At 51.9% G+C, this 16,738-nt stretch overlaps 1 protein-coding gene across 1 annotated transcript in view; it reads left to right on the top strand.

The window, feature by feature from the left end:
* Nucleotides 1–16,331, top strand: part of RAB10 (RAB10, member RAS oncogene family) — a 61,209-nt gene extending 44,878 nt beyond the window's left edge. The window contains exons 3-6 of the mRNA XM_075923195.1: nt 6,660–6,798; nt 11,787–11,876; nt 12,797–12,898; nt 14,143–16,331. Coding sequence (XP_075779310.1) covers nt 6,660–6,798; nt 11,787–11,876; nt 12,797–12,898; nt 14,143–14,226 — 415 coding nt within the window. The 3' untranslated portion in view covers nt 14,227–16,331. The remainder of the gene's footprint in view (nt 1–6,659; nt 6,799–11,786; nt 11,877–12,796; nt 12,899–14,142) is intronic.
* Nucleotides 16,332–16,738: the final 407 nt, after the last annotated feature.

The raw sequence follows: 16,738 nt of genomic DNA, 5'->3' as shown, positions 1-16,738 counted from the left end.
GCAAATGGCTCCCGATGCTCAAGAGTACCAGAATGAGACCCACTCTGACCGTGGAGAAGTGGTAGTTGCCCTGCGGAAGCGTGCAATGCCAGACACTTCAGGTCAGTACAGAGTGGGCTGTTGTTTCAGTAGCCACGGCGGCCTATACCATTCTGTAACTGAGAAATGTGGATACCATAGTACAGGCGTTGCCAACCCAAAGCTCGTGAGCTGCATGTGGCTCTTCCCCCGTCCCCCTCCAGTGCGGCTCACAAAGGGCCCCCCCATGGCTCGAAAGCCGCTCCCGCGCCCCCAAAAACGTCCCTCTCCTCCTGGCTCCCTGTGCTGGCCTGGGCAGGGGAGCCATCTGGCGCAGCTATGAAAGCTGCAGAAATAAAGATGGCCTGCTGTGGCCAAAAAGCCTCAAAACGAGTTTAAATGCGGTTTCTTAAAGGGCAGAGCCTTTTGGGGGGGGGGGTCCTTTCAAAGTGGCAAAAGGGGTAGTCCCCCCCCCCCATAACTTTGCCATGGCTCTTTGCACTGGATCCACTGCTATCTTGGCTCTTTGCCCAGAATGGGTCGGCCACCCCTGCCATAGTAGATGGCTTTGCCATGATGGGGTTCCCTAACTGGTGGGGTGAGAGATGGAACACACATCCTCATCTTGGGCCCCCACTACCTAGCCAAGGAGTACATAAGCCGCAAGGGTACTTCTCGATGATGCTGCAGGCGCTGGTGGATCACAAGGCCCGTTTCACCGACCTCAGCATGGGATGGTAGAGCAAGATGCATGATGCGCGCATCCTTCAGAGATGCACACAGGAACTCTTTTCCCACACTGAAAGATTAGCGTGGGAGAAGTGGAAATGCCAATGGTGATCCTTGGCGACCCAGCCTACGCTTGCTCCCGTGGCTTGTGAAGCCATTCACGGGCAGCCTGGACTCCGGTAAGGAGGAGTTCAACTCCAGGCTGAGCATGTGCACAATGGTGGCTGAATGTGCTTTTGGACATTTAAAAGGAAAGTTTAGGAGTCTGTTGAGTCGGTTGGATCTCTGCAAATGCAACATGTGGTGTCAGCCTGTTGTGTGCGCCATAATCTTTGCAAGAGCAAGGAAGGGGAAAAGTGATCTGGTAGGGTGCAGGGCTGAGGCAGAACGCCTAGTCCAGAGGTGGCCAACCCATTAAAGAGAGCCAAAATAGCAGTGGAAAAAATTCAAAGAGCCGCACCAGAGTTGTTGAGCCAAAAAAAAGGAAGAGCTCCCCACCAGCCAGAGCTGTTGAGCAAAGAAAAAAGGACACTGCCCCTTTAAAAACCATGGGTTAGGCGTTTTGGCCATATCAGGCTCCCGCCGGACACCACCATCTTGCCAATGCCATTTTGCCGCGCCAGACGGCTCCCCTGCGCCCAGTAAGCATGAGATCGGGGGCCATTAGTAGGGGCGCATAGGGCAGCTTCGCACTTCCAGGGGTGAAGAGCTGCGGGTTGGCCACCCCTGGGCTAGCCAGCTTTTGAACAATCAGACACCAGGCCCATACGGAGAGCACAGCGCAGGGCAGCACAAACCAGAGAGGCGCTGAAGGAAAGTTCTATGAATGTCCAGTTTTGAGACTCGTGCATGTTTCTCTCAACAAGGTGCCCCTGCATTCAGTGTATTTGCCTGCACCCCACCACTGCGATACAAGCAATAAAGAAACTGTTGTTCAGAAATCCTAAAAGAAGTCCATTGTGGGACCCCACAGAGGAAGAGGGTCTCAAACACGAGAAGGACAGCCTTTTGCTTCCTGAGGTCCTGGAGGTCCTCCCTGCTCCTTTGTCCTACGGCCCTGGGGGTGGAGGCTATGGAACTGGGAGAGGAAGGAAAGTTCCTTTGCACAGGGCTTTTGGAGGGGCTTGTTCTCCAGGTGTGCAGCCAGTCGGCAGGGAGGAAAGATCCTGTCCTGGTATCTGGCCTGCACTCCCTGCACGGTCTCCTTTGCACACAAGGGCACTTGCTGCTTAAACCTAACCTCGGCCTGGTAACCTACAGCCAAGGCCTCCATAAAGACAATGGAGCTGTGCTGTGTGCAGGCGCTGGTGGATCGGGGCGGACAGGCCCCGCACTGACAGACAGGTGGTGGCCCAGGCCCAGCTGGCAGAGAAAGCCCTGCCCCTCCGACCCTGCTGGGCATGCTCCCAGCAGAGGCCAGGTATAAAAGCAGAGGGAGCCCTGCAGTCAGGGAGACCGCAGGGTGAGGGAGGAGACCAGGCCAGGCCAGTGTTTCTGCAGCCGCTGGGAACAGAGTCGCTGCCTGTGCCGGACCCTGACACCGAGGAAGCAGCCACCGACCCCGGGAGGCCGGAGCGCACCCACAACCCCGGCAGGTACGGCCTCGGAGGCGAATGGGCCCCAGGGGAGCCGGGGCGCGGTAGGAAGCAGCCCAGGGCGGAGGATACAAAGTTTGGCTCGGCGTGTATCGGCCGGATTCCCCGCCGAGCTGGCAGGAGCCACAGACCCTGCCTAAAGGGCCCTGGGCTGGGACCCGGTGGAGAGGGAGGGCCCGGGTCCCCCTACCACGCAGGGTCTGTCTGTCTGTCCGTCCGTCCGTTCCCCTCCGTCGGTTTCCCCCCCCTCCCCCCCGCCCTGGATAACCAAACCATGGGCCAGGAGAGGCTTCTCAGAGGGACTAGGCCTCTCATACCGTATATCCCCTGATAGAGGGGCCTGGACTTGGTTCTGGGACTGTGGATACCATATATCCCCTGATAGAGGGGCCTGGACTTTTGGGGACTTTGGGTGCTGTATAGGCCCGGACCGAGAAGCGGGCCAGTAGATGGGGGCAGCGGGCCAGTAGACGGGGGCAGCAGCCCCTGTCAGGGGCGTACCCCCTGACACCCAGGCTTTGCTCTAAAGCAGCCACTCTACAGCAGGTGCCCAGCAGGACTCTCAAGGGGAAGCAGGCACGGTCAGGGGCTTGCTCGGGCGCAGTGCTGTGGGTAGCGGTGGGAGGTAGGGTCCAGTCATGCCGGCGGGCTGCATGGTGTCCCTCACATTGGGCTCCTGGAACAGTGCTACTTTCCCAGCCTGCAGGCACCTGCCGGTGGGAGGGGAGGGGGATGAGGCAGGGCAGCTTCCCTTGTGTCTCTCACATGCCTCCTGGGGAGAGAGCTAATAGCTTCCCCTCCTCCTTCCAGGATGTCATCTGGCATAGCAGTCTGCTCCCAGTCACTGCGAGCGAGTGACTGACTGTGGCCAGGCGCCAGGGCCTTAGACTGCAGTGCTGTGTGGTTCGGTGGCACCAGACCCCTTACCGGTGTTGGTGTGGGAAGGACAATGAGCTGGCTTCCCCAGAACCTCATGAGAAGGTTGAGAGAGTTCCTACCTGAGAACGTCATGGAGCTCTGCAGGGAAACTCCTGTTCCGTCTCCAGACACCTTAACAAGCTGTTCCAGGCCCCCCATGCTGTGTAGGCGCACATCACGCCCAATTGCCTTACCCCACTGGCAGGATGAAAACAATTGTGAACTCGCCAAAGTGCCATCCCTGGATCAGTGCTCAGCTGGGAGACATCCTGGGAGGAGGGAATTGGCTCGGAAGTGATAAAGTTCCTGGTTCTTGCTGATTGCCCGCTGGCCATTCTCCTTCTCCCCCTCTGCCGCCTTGCTGTCTTCCACGCTGATGCCAGGAGTGTTGGCCGGACTCCATGGTCGCGCTCAGGAAGCTGGTTGGGTCCCCTTAAAATAGCATGCAGCTGCTCGTAGAACTGGCGTGTTCGCAGTGATGCACCAGACTGTCCGTTGTCTCCATTGTCTTGTGGTAGGACTGCCTCAGGTCCTTTATTTTGACTCTGCATTGCTGGGCGTCCTTGGAGTGTCCTTTGGCCACCAAGAAGTTTGTGGTCTTTGCATAAATGTCAGTGTTTCTTTTGTTGGTTCGGAGCTTGGAGAGAATGGATTCCTCTCGCCACTGGCACTCCTCTGCACCCCTAGGAACTGGCGCTCACGGGGCTGGAAGTGCCAGAGGTCATGGCCATGTGTGCTGCCTGCTCTGAGGTGGGCTTACAGCGCTGGCCACACAGGAAATGAAATTCAGGCTTTCCCAGGGCTTTTCCTGTTCCCATGGAATGCAGTAGAGCTTCAAGTTCTGGCCAGAGCAGTCTGAGGGGCACTGTGGGATGCCTCCCGGAGGCCAAGAGCATTGACTTTCACCAACACTGCATCTACCCTGTCGTAAACTCGACCAGGCAAGGCCGGAAATAGCATTACTCCCAGTGAAATCAGGGGTACCCAACATGGACTTCAGGGGCCTATAAGGTCAACGAGGCAGACCTGGTAGCGTGGACACATCATTTAGAAAATTGACCTTACAGGCTAATTTTGATGTAAGCCCCTACTGTGGACTGGGCCTTAATGTGGGTTCGGTTATGACTGTTTAAGGCACCTTTATACCAATTGGGGTTGTTCCAGTGTAACGACAATGGTAAAATCACTCTTAACCAGCATAATTGCATCCGTAGAAACAGGGCTCGACAAATCAGTGAATCTACTTGCCCGTGGCGAGTTGATTTCAGCTGGTCGCCCCGCTTACCGGCGGCGCGCGCATGCGCAGTGTGGGTCTGACGCATGTGAAGTGCAGGGCTGGCGAGTAGATTTCACCGCGGTTTGACAAGCCCTGCGTATAAAAACTGTAGGCCAGGCATGAGGTATTCCACTGAAGACAGAGTGAGAGGAGAGGCTGATCAGAGGGGAAAGAGGGATCAGTTTCATACATGAACACCATTTTAGTAGGGAAGGAGATAAGTAAGACTTAGCATTTGTGTACCTGCCACTTCTGCGAGGCTTACATTGTCATGTAGAAGCCGAGTCTCTGAAACAGTGCTGTACTTAGAGTTGGGATCAGGTATGACCACTCACTGTAAGTCTGGGGTTTCATGTCCCACTAGCAATGACAAATTGGGGACAGGGACGGATCACTTGATTCCCTGTTCTGTTCATTCTCTCCAGGGCACCTGGCACTGGCCACTGTCAGCAGTCAGGACACTGGGCTAGATGGACCTTTGGTCTGACCCAGTCTGACTGTTCTTGTGTTCTGCTCAGGAGGCAGAACTTTCTTTAGGGTCACTCTGAAACTATGGAATGAATTCCCCCAGGACTTACGGCCATTGCAAACTAAGGATGTTAAGAGCTGAGTAGTTGACTAATCATGAAGTGGATAAGGGGAGTCACTCTGCAGAGCCGCAGTGGGGGTAGCTCCTGGAGCAGACTCCGCACTCCTCCATTAATGCCATTGAAGAGTGTGACCCTCGATCACTTTCCAAAATATTGGTGTGGCCCCATCAAAAATTACTGCCTACCCCTGCATTAAGCCCAATAATTAATGATTGAACTAAAGCATATTTTGATCTTAAACTAGCCAGTCCATGAAGAGTCTGCCACATCGGGGAATCTTGTTTGTTTGTTTGTTTGTTTGTTTGTTTTGTTACTTACATTCACTGTTAAGGGACAAATTTTATTTTTCCCTTGAAATGTTCACTTTGGCTTCCAGCCATTGGATCTTGTTGTGCCTTAATCTGCTAGATTAAAGAGCCTTCTCAGATATGGTCTGTGACTGTCCAGTTGCCCCTTACGATTAGTGTGACACAGGCTTCCAGTACAGACCTTACATGTCCCTCTTTTTGGCAAACTAGAATGTAAATACCAGGCCCACAAGGTCCCTGTAGCCCTCATGTGCACTTCTGTACGCTCTGCCAGTTAGCATCAAGAGGTTCTTGTGTTGCACAATTGTAATTATAGATGCTGTTGTTGTACCTTTAATTTCAATTCCTTAACTCTCTACTTGTGCCTCATTTTATTTAATTCAGATCTACATTTTATTTTATTTTATTTTACTTGAGTCAGTCTTTGTGAAAGCACAGTCTTTTTGCATGACTTGGAAAGAGATTGGCTTGTGTAGTAAAATCATAAGCTACAAAAATAATTGGTGTAACTTACTGATCTGGTCATTAGGAACTTCAGCTTCTACCTTTAGATTCTTGGTCTGTTTCAGTGTTTCTCAACCAGTGGTACGAGTACCCTTAGGGGTACTCAAGAGAAGTCTAAGAGCTACGTCAACACAACTGAAACTTGGCAAAAACGGAATTTTTGTTTTAAGTCTTCCAGGATTTTATTATTTTTGTACTTTTTACACCCAAAAATTTAATCACCCACATGACTACAATTAAGTTGTTTAAACAAATGTTTTGAAATGGTAGAAAAAAATTGTCTCCAAAAAGTGTAGGTACTGGGGGTACTTAGAATTTTTTTAAAAAAAAGGGGTACTTCATTAAAAAAAAAAGTTCGAGGAACACTGGTCTATTTGGCTGTACCAGTGGGTCTTTGGTCTTGGGTTCCTTTAATGAATTTTGTACCTAGCTTAGTGGCCTGGGAAAGTGCCGTTCTATCTAGTCTTGCTATACCCTTCTGAATGTTGAGGCATTTCTTTGCTCTTCATGCCGCACTTCTTTCTGACAAGAAAGCTGAATGTGTGGTTGCCTTGGGAGGTGTGGAGGGGAGAGGTGGTCTTTGAATCTGCTTAAATAATAGCACCCGATGAGAGGGTAATAACCCTGCATTAGCTCTTACCGCTGTTTGTCTAACACAGACATTCCCTCTCGTGTGGACACACTTTGAGCTGTAATAATGACTCTTGCTTGCTGTTCACAGGGACACTGCAGGACAGGAGCGATTTCACACCATCACCACCTCCTACTACAGAGGAGCCATGGGGATTATGCTAGTGTATGACATCACTAATGCCAAAAGCTTTGAAAACATCAGCAAATGGCTCAGAAACATCGACGAGGTGAGCATGGCCGATGAGCTCCTCCTCTCTGCACTAACCGCACCTGTTGTCTGGCAGGTCCTGCCTGCTGCCGAAGGAAGGCCCTGCAGAGCTGAGTCTCCTGAGACCAGCAGTTTCTCCCTTGCAGATGTGCTACTGTCAAGGAGCCAGATGAGGGTGGAGACAGTGGAGCTGTCAAGCTGGTTTGCGTAGGCCGTACCTCTGCCCCATAGGTAGAGCAGGAGAGAATTTGTTGCTAGTTGAGAGTTGGCTAGCAGTGCTGCTCTCTGAAGCATGTGCAAGTTAAACGCTCATTTTAGAAGCTTTTTAAAATAGTCTTGGGTTCCTTTTGGCATTCAAGGGATGGAGTGAGAGGGTCAGATTATGTGCCTTTGCCCAATAAACAGGCTCTGCTGCTGAAAGCAATTACCAGCACGTCACGCCTGCCATGCTTGCAGCTACTGTTGCAGTGAGAGCCATGATACAAGAATGACAGTAGTTTGTAGACTTGACCATTACTCGGTGACATGCACCTGTCTTCGTACAGATTATGGGCTTCTCTGCCATGGGAGCTAAAATGTGTTTTGCAAAGAAGATACCTTCAACGTCAAGTTCAATTTTGTGGGAACTGAGCCCAGTTCTTGACTGCGTTTCATATTTCTGGATGGCTAATTCCCTGTGGGGCTTAATATTGCCAGTTGTGTAACTCCCCTCGAGTCTGCAAGAATGTTGACCAGTAGAAATTGGTAGAACTACTGAGGGGATCTGATGAAGTGGAACAAACTGATCAATATGGAAACCTAAAATGGACTTAATTCCCAGTGAGCCGAATCTTTGAGGGAAATTCTTAATTTTCTCACTGTGCAGTGAGAAATGGGCTACGTCAGATTAACTTAGCTAGGAGAGTCTCCTTTCTCTGGTAGTTCTTCCCCTTTGCTGTGGCATTCCCTGTTGCTCCACATGTTAAACGGAGCCAGTGCGTGGGTTTTTTCTGCTCCTCGGGGAAAGAGAAGCTGCTTTATCTCCTGCGTGCACTCTCCCCCTCCAAAAAAACCACCCTAAAGCTGCAGAAAACAACCTGCTTTTTAGCACTGTGTGTGTGGAGATGAATACCATTGCCAGAGGCCCTAGGGAGAGGCTAGTGAGGGTGAAGGCAGTCCCAGAAATGAAATAAAGGTGGCAAGCTTTGATGGGGAGACACCTCCCTGGTAGAGTGGGGGAGAGGGTGAACTGGATGGGCGCAGAGGCATGAGGAAGTGGGTGCTAAAGACCGTGCAGGAGAAGACACGTGATCCATGATGGAGAAGCCCTGTATCCTTGGCAGCCAACTGAATCTAAAATTTGAAGCAAGATCCATTTAATCAGCTGTGGAATTTGAATATGTGAATGACGGCTGCTTCATGGAAGCTGCCAGTAGGCGTTAGCGACTGAGATGGGAATTCTTGGCGCCATATGAAGTGGAAATACGCTAGCTGAGCTTTTGCTGAAATGATCAGTTCAAGGCCTGGTCTACACTAGTTAGGTCTAAGCCACTTTGCGTCAACCTAAAACAAGCAGCAATGGGCTTAAACTGCAGCAGGGGAGGGTTAGGTTGGACATTAGGAGAAAGTTCTTAACTGTCAAGGTGGTTGAACACTGGAATAAGCTGCCTGGAGAGGTTGTGGAATCCCCATCCCTGGGGATATTTAAGCGCAGGTTGGACAGACAGCTGTCAGAGATGCTCTAGACTAGGGATGTTAAAATTAGATTAATCAGTTGGAATTTCAGCTATTCGATTAGTCGATAAGAGCACTTCTGCTTTGAAAGGTGGCTAGAGCCCGCTGGGATGTTGCTACGTTTCAAAGGCGGAAGCGCCACGCAGCGTTACGCCTTTGAAATGTGTAAGAGCCCCGGCGGGAACTCATGTACGTCTCAGACTGAAAGGCTGCGTGGAGCCTGGGGCCAGCACGAGTCCCCCGCTGCCCCAGGCTCCATGTGGCCCTCCCGCTTTGGAGTGCCCCAGCGGGGACTCTTGTACATTTCAAAGGTGGAACGCTGCCGCTGCGCCCCTGCCCCCTCGCACGGAGCTGGAGCTGGGGGACCTGGCTGTTAACCCCAGCACCCCTTCCGCTTCCCCCCTTGCTGCCTCTTTGATAGAGGCAGCAAGGGGGGAGGAGCGACTAGTGGACCAGTGTGCCGACAATGCAATAAGCTCTTGCTTATCAGATAGTCAATTAGTCGCTTACCCCCCTAAGTGAGACAGTGCGTGCTCCTGCTGTGAGGCCGGCGGACCTCCTGAGGGCCCTGCCAGTGCTAGTGCTCTAGGATTCTAGTTGTGTGCATGTTTCCACTGACACAAGTGCCCAGTCAGGTCTTTAAGCAGTTTGTCCTGATTTGACCTCTCAGTGGTGCCCCAAAAATCTGTCCCATTGCAGTCCGACAGTGACCTGGCCTGCGTGTCGGTTCTCCGCAGGGTTCCTTGTGGCTCAGCACACACCAGAGGGCTGTGCCAATCTCTTGGCAGTAGTGCAGAGCAGCACAGGCTGCTTACCAGATGGCTAACAGTGGCAGACCCGCGTGGGTTAGTGGGACATTGAAAACAGGCACAGATTATGGAGTAGGCACTGTCAGCACAGCGTGGCTCCATTCTGCCCCAGACATTGGCAAAGCTCCCCCAAAGCCAGCACGCTGCATTAGGGATGCCAGCGAGTAGTCGAGTGGAGTACGCGGCTACTCACTCCTCCCCCGCTGCCTCGTAGGAGAGATACAAAGGGGTGGGGGACACAGGAGCTGGAACTGGGGGAGAGCTGGCTGAAAAGTTGGTTCCCCCAGCACAGTCGCCACAGTGTTGCCTGTCCCCCACTCCTCCCCCACCTCGATCAGAGGCAGTAGGTGGGGAATAAGGGAGGCTGCTCCAGCAGCACCCCCTGTCATGGCCATGCCCGGTCACCGCCATTGGGCCTCTGGACCTGGTGCGAGCCAGAACTGAGCAGTCCAGGACTGCTGCGTCTCTGCGTTTGAAATGAGGCGCAGCGTTCCAGAGCTTGTGCGAGCTGGGCTGCTCGGTCCTGGCTCATGCCGGCTTGGGATCCACCTGTGCTATGGCTCTGACGACATTTAAAGTGCAGAGCCGCAGCAGCGGGAACTGTGGGGACTGTGCCTCCACCTAGGAGCCAATGGCCGTGATACAGCTGTGGAGGAACACCCCTCAGAGATGAGCACTGCCGGAGTCCTCGCCCTATCCTGCGCCCCTTCTGCACCCAAACTCCGGCTGCTGCTTTTGGCCTGGGGCGGGTGGCACTGGCCAGAAACTGCTGCAGCAGTGCTAGTGCAACTGGCCCCCAGGCCAGCCACCCTGGCTGCTGCAAGTCATGGATTCCTTGACTTTCCATGACACTCTCAGCCTTACGGATGTTGGGTTGGTCCGTGAGGACTTCCGGGGATGGCAGTTGGGCACAATTATTGCTACTGCAGTGTAAGTGGGGAGGGCTACCTGTAAGCAGGTATTAGTGAACACGGCTGTAAGTCTCTATTCAGTGCGAACAGGTAATTCTCTTAGCAGACTGTCTAGAACGGGGTGGGCCATAATTTTTGAAAGAGGGGGCACGCCAAGATTTTGGAAAGTGTTCGAGGGCCGCACTCTTCCATGATACTAATGGAGGAGGTGCCAGGTCTGGGATGGAGGTCGGGATAAAGGATTGACATGCAAGAGAGAGAGTGGGGTCTTGGAATAAGTTTGGGTGAAGGAGGCACTTGTGACCTAGGGCAGGGGCTGGGGTTTGGAATGTGACTTAGGTTAGGAGGGGATTGTGATCTGGGGCAGGGGACTGGGGTGCCAGGTCTGGGAGGGGGTATGGGTGTAAGAGGGGGGCTAGGGTGTCAGAGGCAGGCTCTGGCCAGAGACTTACCAGCCAGCAGCCCAACCAGCCTTTCTGCCTGCAGAGCTATATGCTTGCAGAGCCTAAAAAGCTTCTCAGCCGGCGTGCAGGGCCATGTGCTTGTATGAACAACTGGGGGGGGGGGGGGGGGGGGCTTCATGTGCTGCCTGTTGTTTCTGACCAGAAGCTGGCCAGTGGGATTGTGCGGGAGGCAGGAGTTACGCCTGAAACCGCCCCCCTCCTCTCCGGGCTCACAGTTTTTAAAGCTCCTTTTCTGAGCGGTGTGTGGAGCAAGCAAGGGAGCCTGCCTGGGGCGAGCTGGCTTCAGCCCACGGCCGTACTTTGCCCGGGCCTGGTCTAGAGGCTTTCTCAGTATTCACTATTACAGGCTTTGAAATTGCTCCCATAGACGTCCAGTAACGCAGTTAGATCCCTTCAGATGTGCATTCTGAAATTCCTTCCCTGCACAGTGGTGTGTCTGTCTGAGCAGCCATGTGACCGTCCGTTCTCCTCTTGGCTGCATCCCTGGTTGGAGTGAAACCCTCCCCCAAGCCAGGAGTCAGGGTTCAGATGAGTAGCCTGTGGGTGCACCCAGCTGACGCTCACACCCTGTCTACACTGCCACTTTACTGAGCTGCGACTTCCCCTCTCGGGGTGTGGGCCCTCCCAGCGCTGTAGAGCCCCAGTGTAAATGGAGCTACTCCCCTTTCCCTACTGCGCGAGCTCTCCCCCAGCACTAGTGCTGTGGCAGGGCCTCAATGTTAGGTATAAGGAGGAGAGCGGTGCCCACGGCGCTGACGGCCCTGGGAGATGGCATTCCTCCGGCAGTGGTCACAGCCAGCCATCGGGAGCCACTCACAGGGCGGCCGTGACTTCAACTGCTCCTTGTTGGGAGATTGGCTACTAAAAACCTGACGGTAGCGTTAAACGTGTGCGCGCTGCCATAGGAGAGCCCGCTTTCAGGGTCTGAGTTCTGTGCAGAGCCTCCCCTTAGGGGTGTGCCGCTTGGCACAGCTCTGCTGACACCACCACAGGTGACGGGCCACCCTCTAGCACAGAAAGGGAACCGGAGCGCCCAAGGTGGACACGGTACGTGCATGTTCTCTGAGCCACTGAGCCCCTCTCAAGAGCTGTTCCTTGCTCTTGCTCTAGCATGCCAATGAAGACGTGGAGAGGATGCTGTTAGGAAACAAGTGTGACATGGAAGATAAGAGAGTCGTACCTAAAGCAAAAGGAGAGCAGGTGAGTGTCCAGCAAGAACTTCTTTGCAGTCACTCGGGAGACCTTCCACTGTGTGCAAAGATGGCAAATATGGAGTCATCCAACTGGCCAGTCTCCAGTTGGGGCTGTCTGGAGGGGTGGGAGGGGGGGTAACTAGAGAATTGAAATGCCATCTTACCACCTGCCAAAGAATGCCATGACTAGTGCAGGGCAGGCTGATGGCTTGTAGGTCCAGGAGGGTCCTTCCTGGAGTTGTGTGGTGAACAGCTACCGTGTAGGTAGTTTTCAGGTAGCATGAACTCAGGTGGTCAGGCATGTTCCTCTCTTTTGCTTTTAACGTTCCCCATACGCTAGATTTTGTAACTCCTGTGGAATTCATTGTCTGAATACCCCGTACCTGCAGCAAACCTGTTCTGTCCTCACGGAGCACTAGAATGTTTTCCCCCTCCCCTAGCCGTTTGACTGACTGGTAAGCCAGTGGCGGCATTGTGCGGCCCGAGGGCTACAGGCGGGTTCTGTGTACGGCCCCGCAAGGCACTTTGTGCAGGACTGACCGATTCCGCGGGTTTCCATGCCTCTCACTCTTCCTACCTGTAGTAAAGCCAGGGCACATACGGCGGGGTGCGTGCTGATCGCACACAGCACTGACAGAGCCGTGCACTCCCTCTGCATCCAGTCCCAGTGCTGCGACGATTCAGTTGCCACCGCCCACAACTCAGTTGGCAAAGCTACCCTCCAGTCTTGCAGCCCGTTGAGCTGAGGAAGGGCCAGCCATGAGGCCCACTCACTAGCCAGGGTTGCCCTTGGCTGTAGTAGCCCTGAAAACCAAATACTGTACCTGCTACTGCAAGCTGCTTACTAACCAGCATTACCATTGAGCATCAATGTGTAACCTGTGCATGGGAGATTTCTGGTGCTAATGTGTGTCTCTCTTGGTTTAGATTGCGAGGGAGCATGGTATTAGGTTTTTCGAAACTAGTGCAAAAGCAAATATAAACATTGAGAAGGCATTCCTCACATTAGCAGAAGACATTCTTCGAAAGGTAAGTGCCCACCAAAGTTTTCTCTAGACTGCATATTGAAAAAGCCAGAATGGCTTAAAATCCCAGCTCCAGATCGTAGCAAGAGCTGAGAAGGTAGCTGAAGTGGTGTGGATCTGCAAGCTTGGCAGACCCGCTGCACACGCAGGAAAAGCTATGGATGCTTCCGTTTCTTAGACTGCATCTTTATTGCACAAATCAGGCAGTCTGGGGCACTGGGAGCTGTAAAATGCTGAATTGTTGCTGCCCTGGGCTGCTCCAGACTTCCGTGTGTGCCTGAAACTGCAGATATTTCCTTAGCGCTGCAGAGCTGCTGTGGTAAAGGAGGAAGAGAAATAGAAACCTAGCTGTGACCGAGCAATATTCTAGTGGATCACTCGGATCGCATTGTAAGCAGCTGAAAATAGAAGTTCGCATTTGAGCAAAACCACTTGAGTGGAATGTTTGTGAGGTCTGACCAAGATTGCACACACGGGTGTCTTGCGCTCTCAGAATTCGGCTCTCAGCTCCTGACTAGACGTGCGAGTGCTTCACAGAAAATGTGCCAGCCTCCAGACTTGCAACAGAAGAGCAGGCCCAGCGTGTGACTCGTGGGGGGAGCTCCTGCAGTAGACCAGTCCCCACGGTGGAACTGGAAATGCAGAGCAGAGAGAGCTATTTTCAAGGGGGTTGTGTGATGTGAGAAAATGGCTTACATGGAAAATATGAAGTCTTAGCTGCTGGGGAGACTGACTTGCCTGAACAGTAGCCAAACCAGAGGCAACGTGTTTGAGCTGCCTACCAAAACACACTGCAAGAGCCCTCTCTGGGGGTAGGTGATCGGGACCCCACAGAATGCTTAGCACCGCCCTCACGGATGCTACTCAGATTTGTAGCTCAGTCTCTTCTAAGCTAATATCCTGTGTGTCGACTTAGTCTTCTGTGAGCTGTTGGGAGGATAAGCAAGGCCCACGTAGCTCCCGAAGCCAGGGCTGGAAGCCACGTTGGGTTTATTTTAGTGATGGAGCCACCTTTGCAGGTTGGGCCCAAAGTCCAGGGGTCATGGATTTCAGAGATGGTAGAACTGGTGCAACTCAGCTACGGAGTTTGACTCCAAAGTTCGGTGGTGGTTGAGGACCACATCTGACTTCTGGGCATGTTTCTTTTGCTGATACAAGCATGTCAGACCATGCTGATGTCCGGTTAGTGCTGAATGCTTGCGTCTCTTCAGAAAGTAATTGGAATTTCTTTGGCGTGTTTTGTTGCAGACCCCTGTAAAAGAGCCCAACAGTGAAAATGTAGATATCAGCAGTGGAGGAGGGGTGACGGGCTGGAAGAGCAAGTGTTGCTGAACGTTCTCCTCGATCACCAATCGCCATCCACCACCCCTTTTTTTCTTGCTGCGAAATAAACCACTTGCCCACTTCTAACCTGAAAGGAATGTTTCGTTCCTCATCTTAATGAGCTCCAGCCACCCTTTGTTCTTCCATTTAGGACAGCTTGCTGACTCGCATTCTCTCAACAAAATGTATAGAAAAATCATGTTTGTGACTTCATTTTTCATGTGTCTGCTCAACTCACCACTACATTTTGGTTGTATTATAGTCCCATTCTTGACATGAAATCTTACAGCAATCACTTCAGCTCTCTTCTGCAAATTGTATAAGAATAAAAGTTAGAATTAACAATTTATTTTGTACAACAGTGGAATTTTCTGTTATGGATAATGTGCTTGAGTCCCCGTATTCTGTAGCCATGCATCAGCAACAAAGCCAGGAAAAACCTCGTTTTCGCCTGGAGTATGTAAATGGGGTTTGTTTTGTCCTGTGCCTTATGTGGGAAGGGAACTGTTTTCCCTTAGTTCTGGTGGAAGCATGTGCAGGAGACAGACCATCCACACTTGGCCACTGTACAGTGTTCCAGTCCTTTGTGGTTGCGTTGCTGTGATTGTTGGTGTAGTGAATAGAGGACAGAGGGCGATGCAAATATCTTCAGTATATCTGCAAAGTCTCCCCTTGGGTGAGCTAGCCAGTCACAACTGGGCCCGCTGCCATTTTCTCTTTCCTTTTGCCTGCATGTTGCTTTTTGTTTCCCTTTCCATGGTGCGATGTGTTAATGAAAAGATGGCAACCCCGTATATTTGCCAAAGCTAATACAAAGCACTGATTCAGCTTTCATGTTATGCCTACTAATTTCCCTCTAGCCGGTGTCCCCCTCTTTCCTCTTGCATAGCCTTTGGGTTTTCTCATCTGGATGAGGTATTTGCATGCACTAGTTTTTGATGGAGGGTGATGTGGTTCTCCACTTTGTGTGTGACTATAACATGCGGTTCCCCAGCTGACGACAGTTACTAGAACTTAGTCTTCATTAGCTGCTCAGACAGGGCACTTGGTAGCCTAGCAAATGGTTAAGTAAACAAGTCTTTTAAAAACCAAAACAAGCCGGCAGTCGTGTTGAGTTATTGCCTCCCTACAACTTCCCCTTTCTCCAGTGTGAATTGTTTGGCATGAAGAATGTTCTTCGTGCTGGTCATTCTTGAGCGCACGGAGTGCTGGAAGCTAGCAGGGCCGCGTGCAGGGAGACAGAATTGGCATCCCGGGTATTGAACTCGCTTATCTGCTTGGCTTGCCTGCATTCTCTGCAGATGAGGCTCTAGCGACGCTGCTTCCCAGAGACACCTGAGCTTCAGCCATTGAATGGCTTTGTCCCTGCCATGTGCGGAGAATGGAGGCCCCAGCTACTTTAGACTGCTCGTGTTCAGCTGGGGCCTTGTTAAGGAGAGCGGTGTAACAGCCAGCCGGCCTGCATGTAAACCATTAAGGCAGGTTCTCCAGCAAGGAACACGTGACTGGTTCCAGTAGAACCCCAAAAATCTGCTTTTCTCAATCTGGCTGGCTTGGCCTGACCTTTGTGCACTTGGTGGTTTTCTCTTTCTTCACTATCTAGTCAAGTCAGTAAATGACCCTGACTTGAATGAAAGGACCTGCTGCCATTTAGTAACTCAACTGATGTCTCCCTCGTCCTCTCTGTTTGGGCAGTTTCTCCTCTCGACTCGTTAACCCTGCCCAGTCGAGTGGCAGCTGGGGAAGAGGCAAGTAACCAGGGCTCTAGGTGATAAATTGACGCTGTTTTTTGTTTCCTCACGTATTAAGCATATCGATCAGCATTGTAAATACAGAATATGGCTACCTGTTTGTTCAAATCTGCACTTTTTCACGGTATCCAAAAAGGGAAAATGGAGTATACATCAATTTTTGTATGGTCTGTTTAAAACCTGGGGTCTTTATTTGCTTAATGGGGCTTGGCCCCATCTCTGTAAGTCTGTTGGGTTCCTTTGTAGAAGCTGTGTTCGTTAAACACCAAGCAATTCTAGAACAGTCCACACTCTCTGATCCAACTAGCTACACAGTCAGTTTCATATTCTACTTAACAAGTTAAATAAACTGAACTATTTCTAGCTGGTCTACTTCTGTTCATATAAACACATGATTTCCACCTGTGTGGCTTGGCTTTCATTTATGTGTGGAGTACAAGACACTGCATGTGGGCTGAAAAGAAGGGCAAAGCATCGTTGCAAACACATGTTAAAATAATCCCACTGGAGTATTTGCAGTAATTGTATATTGCTGCTTTCTAGCAACCTGCGCCTAGGTCTTGTATTAGTGTAGAGGAAGAAACCTCCTTTTCCCCTCTGCTGAATGGTGCCTCAGGCCCATGTAGAAACCAGTTGAAAAGGAGCTTCCGTTGGGCCCTTTTCATACAGCGATGGAGTCGCCTGGATTCGAAAGTGTCCCGGGCAATGGCCTTGCCCAGGTGCAATTAACCGAGGCACATTGAAGTGCAGCTCCGCATGCTATGACCTGA

Source organism: Pelodiscus sinensis, chromosome 3 (genome assembly GCF_049634645.1).
Source record: "Pelodiscus sinensis isolate JC-2024 chromosome 3, ASM4963464v1, whole genome shotgun sequence".
Classification (NCBI taxonomy): Eukaryota; Metazoa; Chordata; order Testudines; family Trionychidae; genus Pelodiscus; species Pelodiscus sinensis.
Note: the sequence above shows the minus strand (reverse complement) of the source record. Positions and strands in the feature narration are given on the sequence as shown.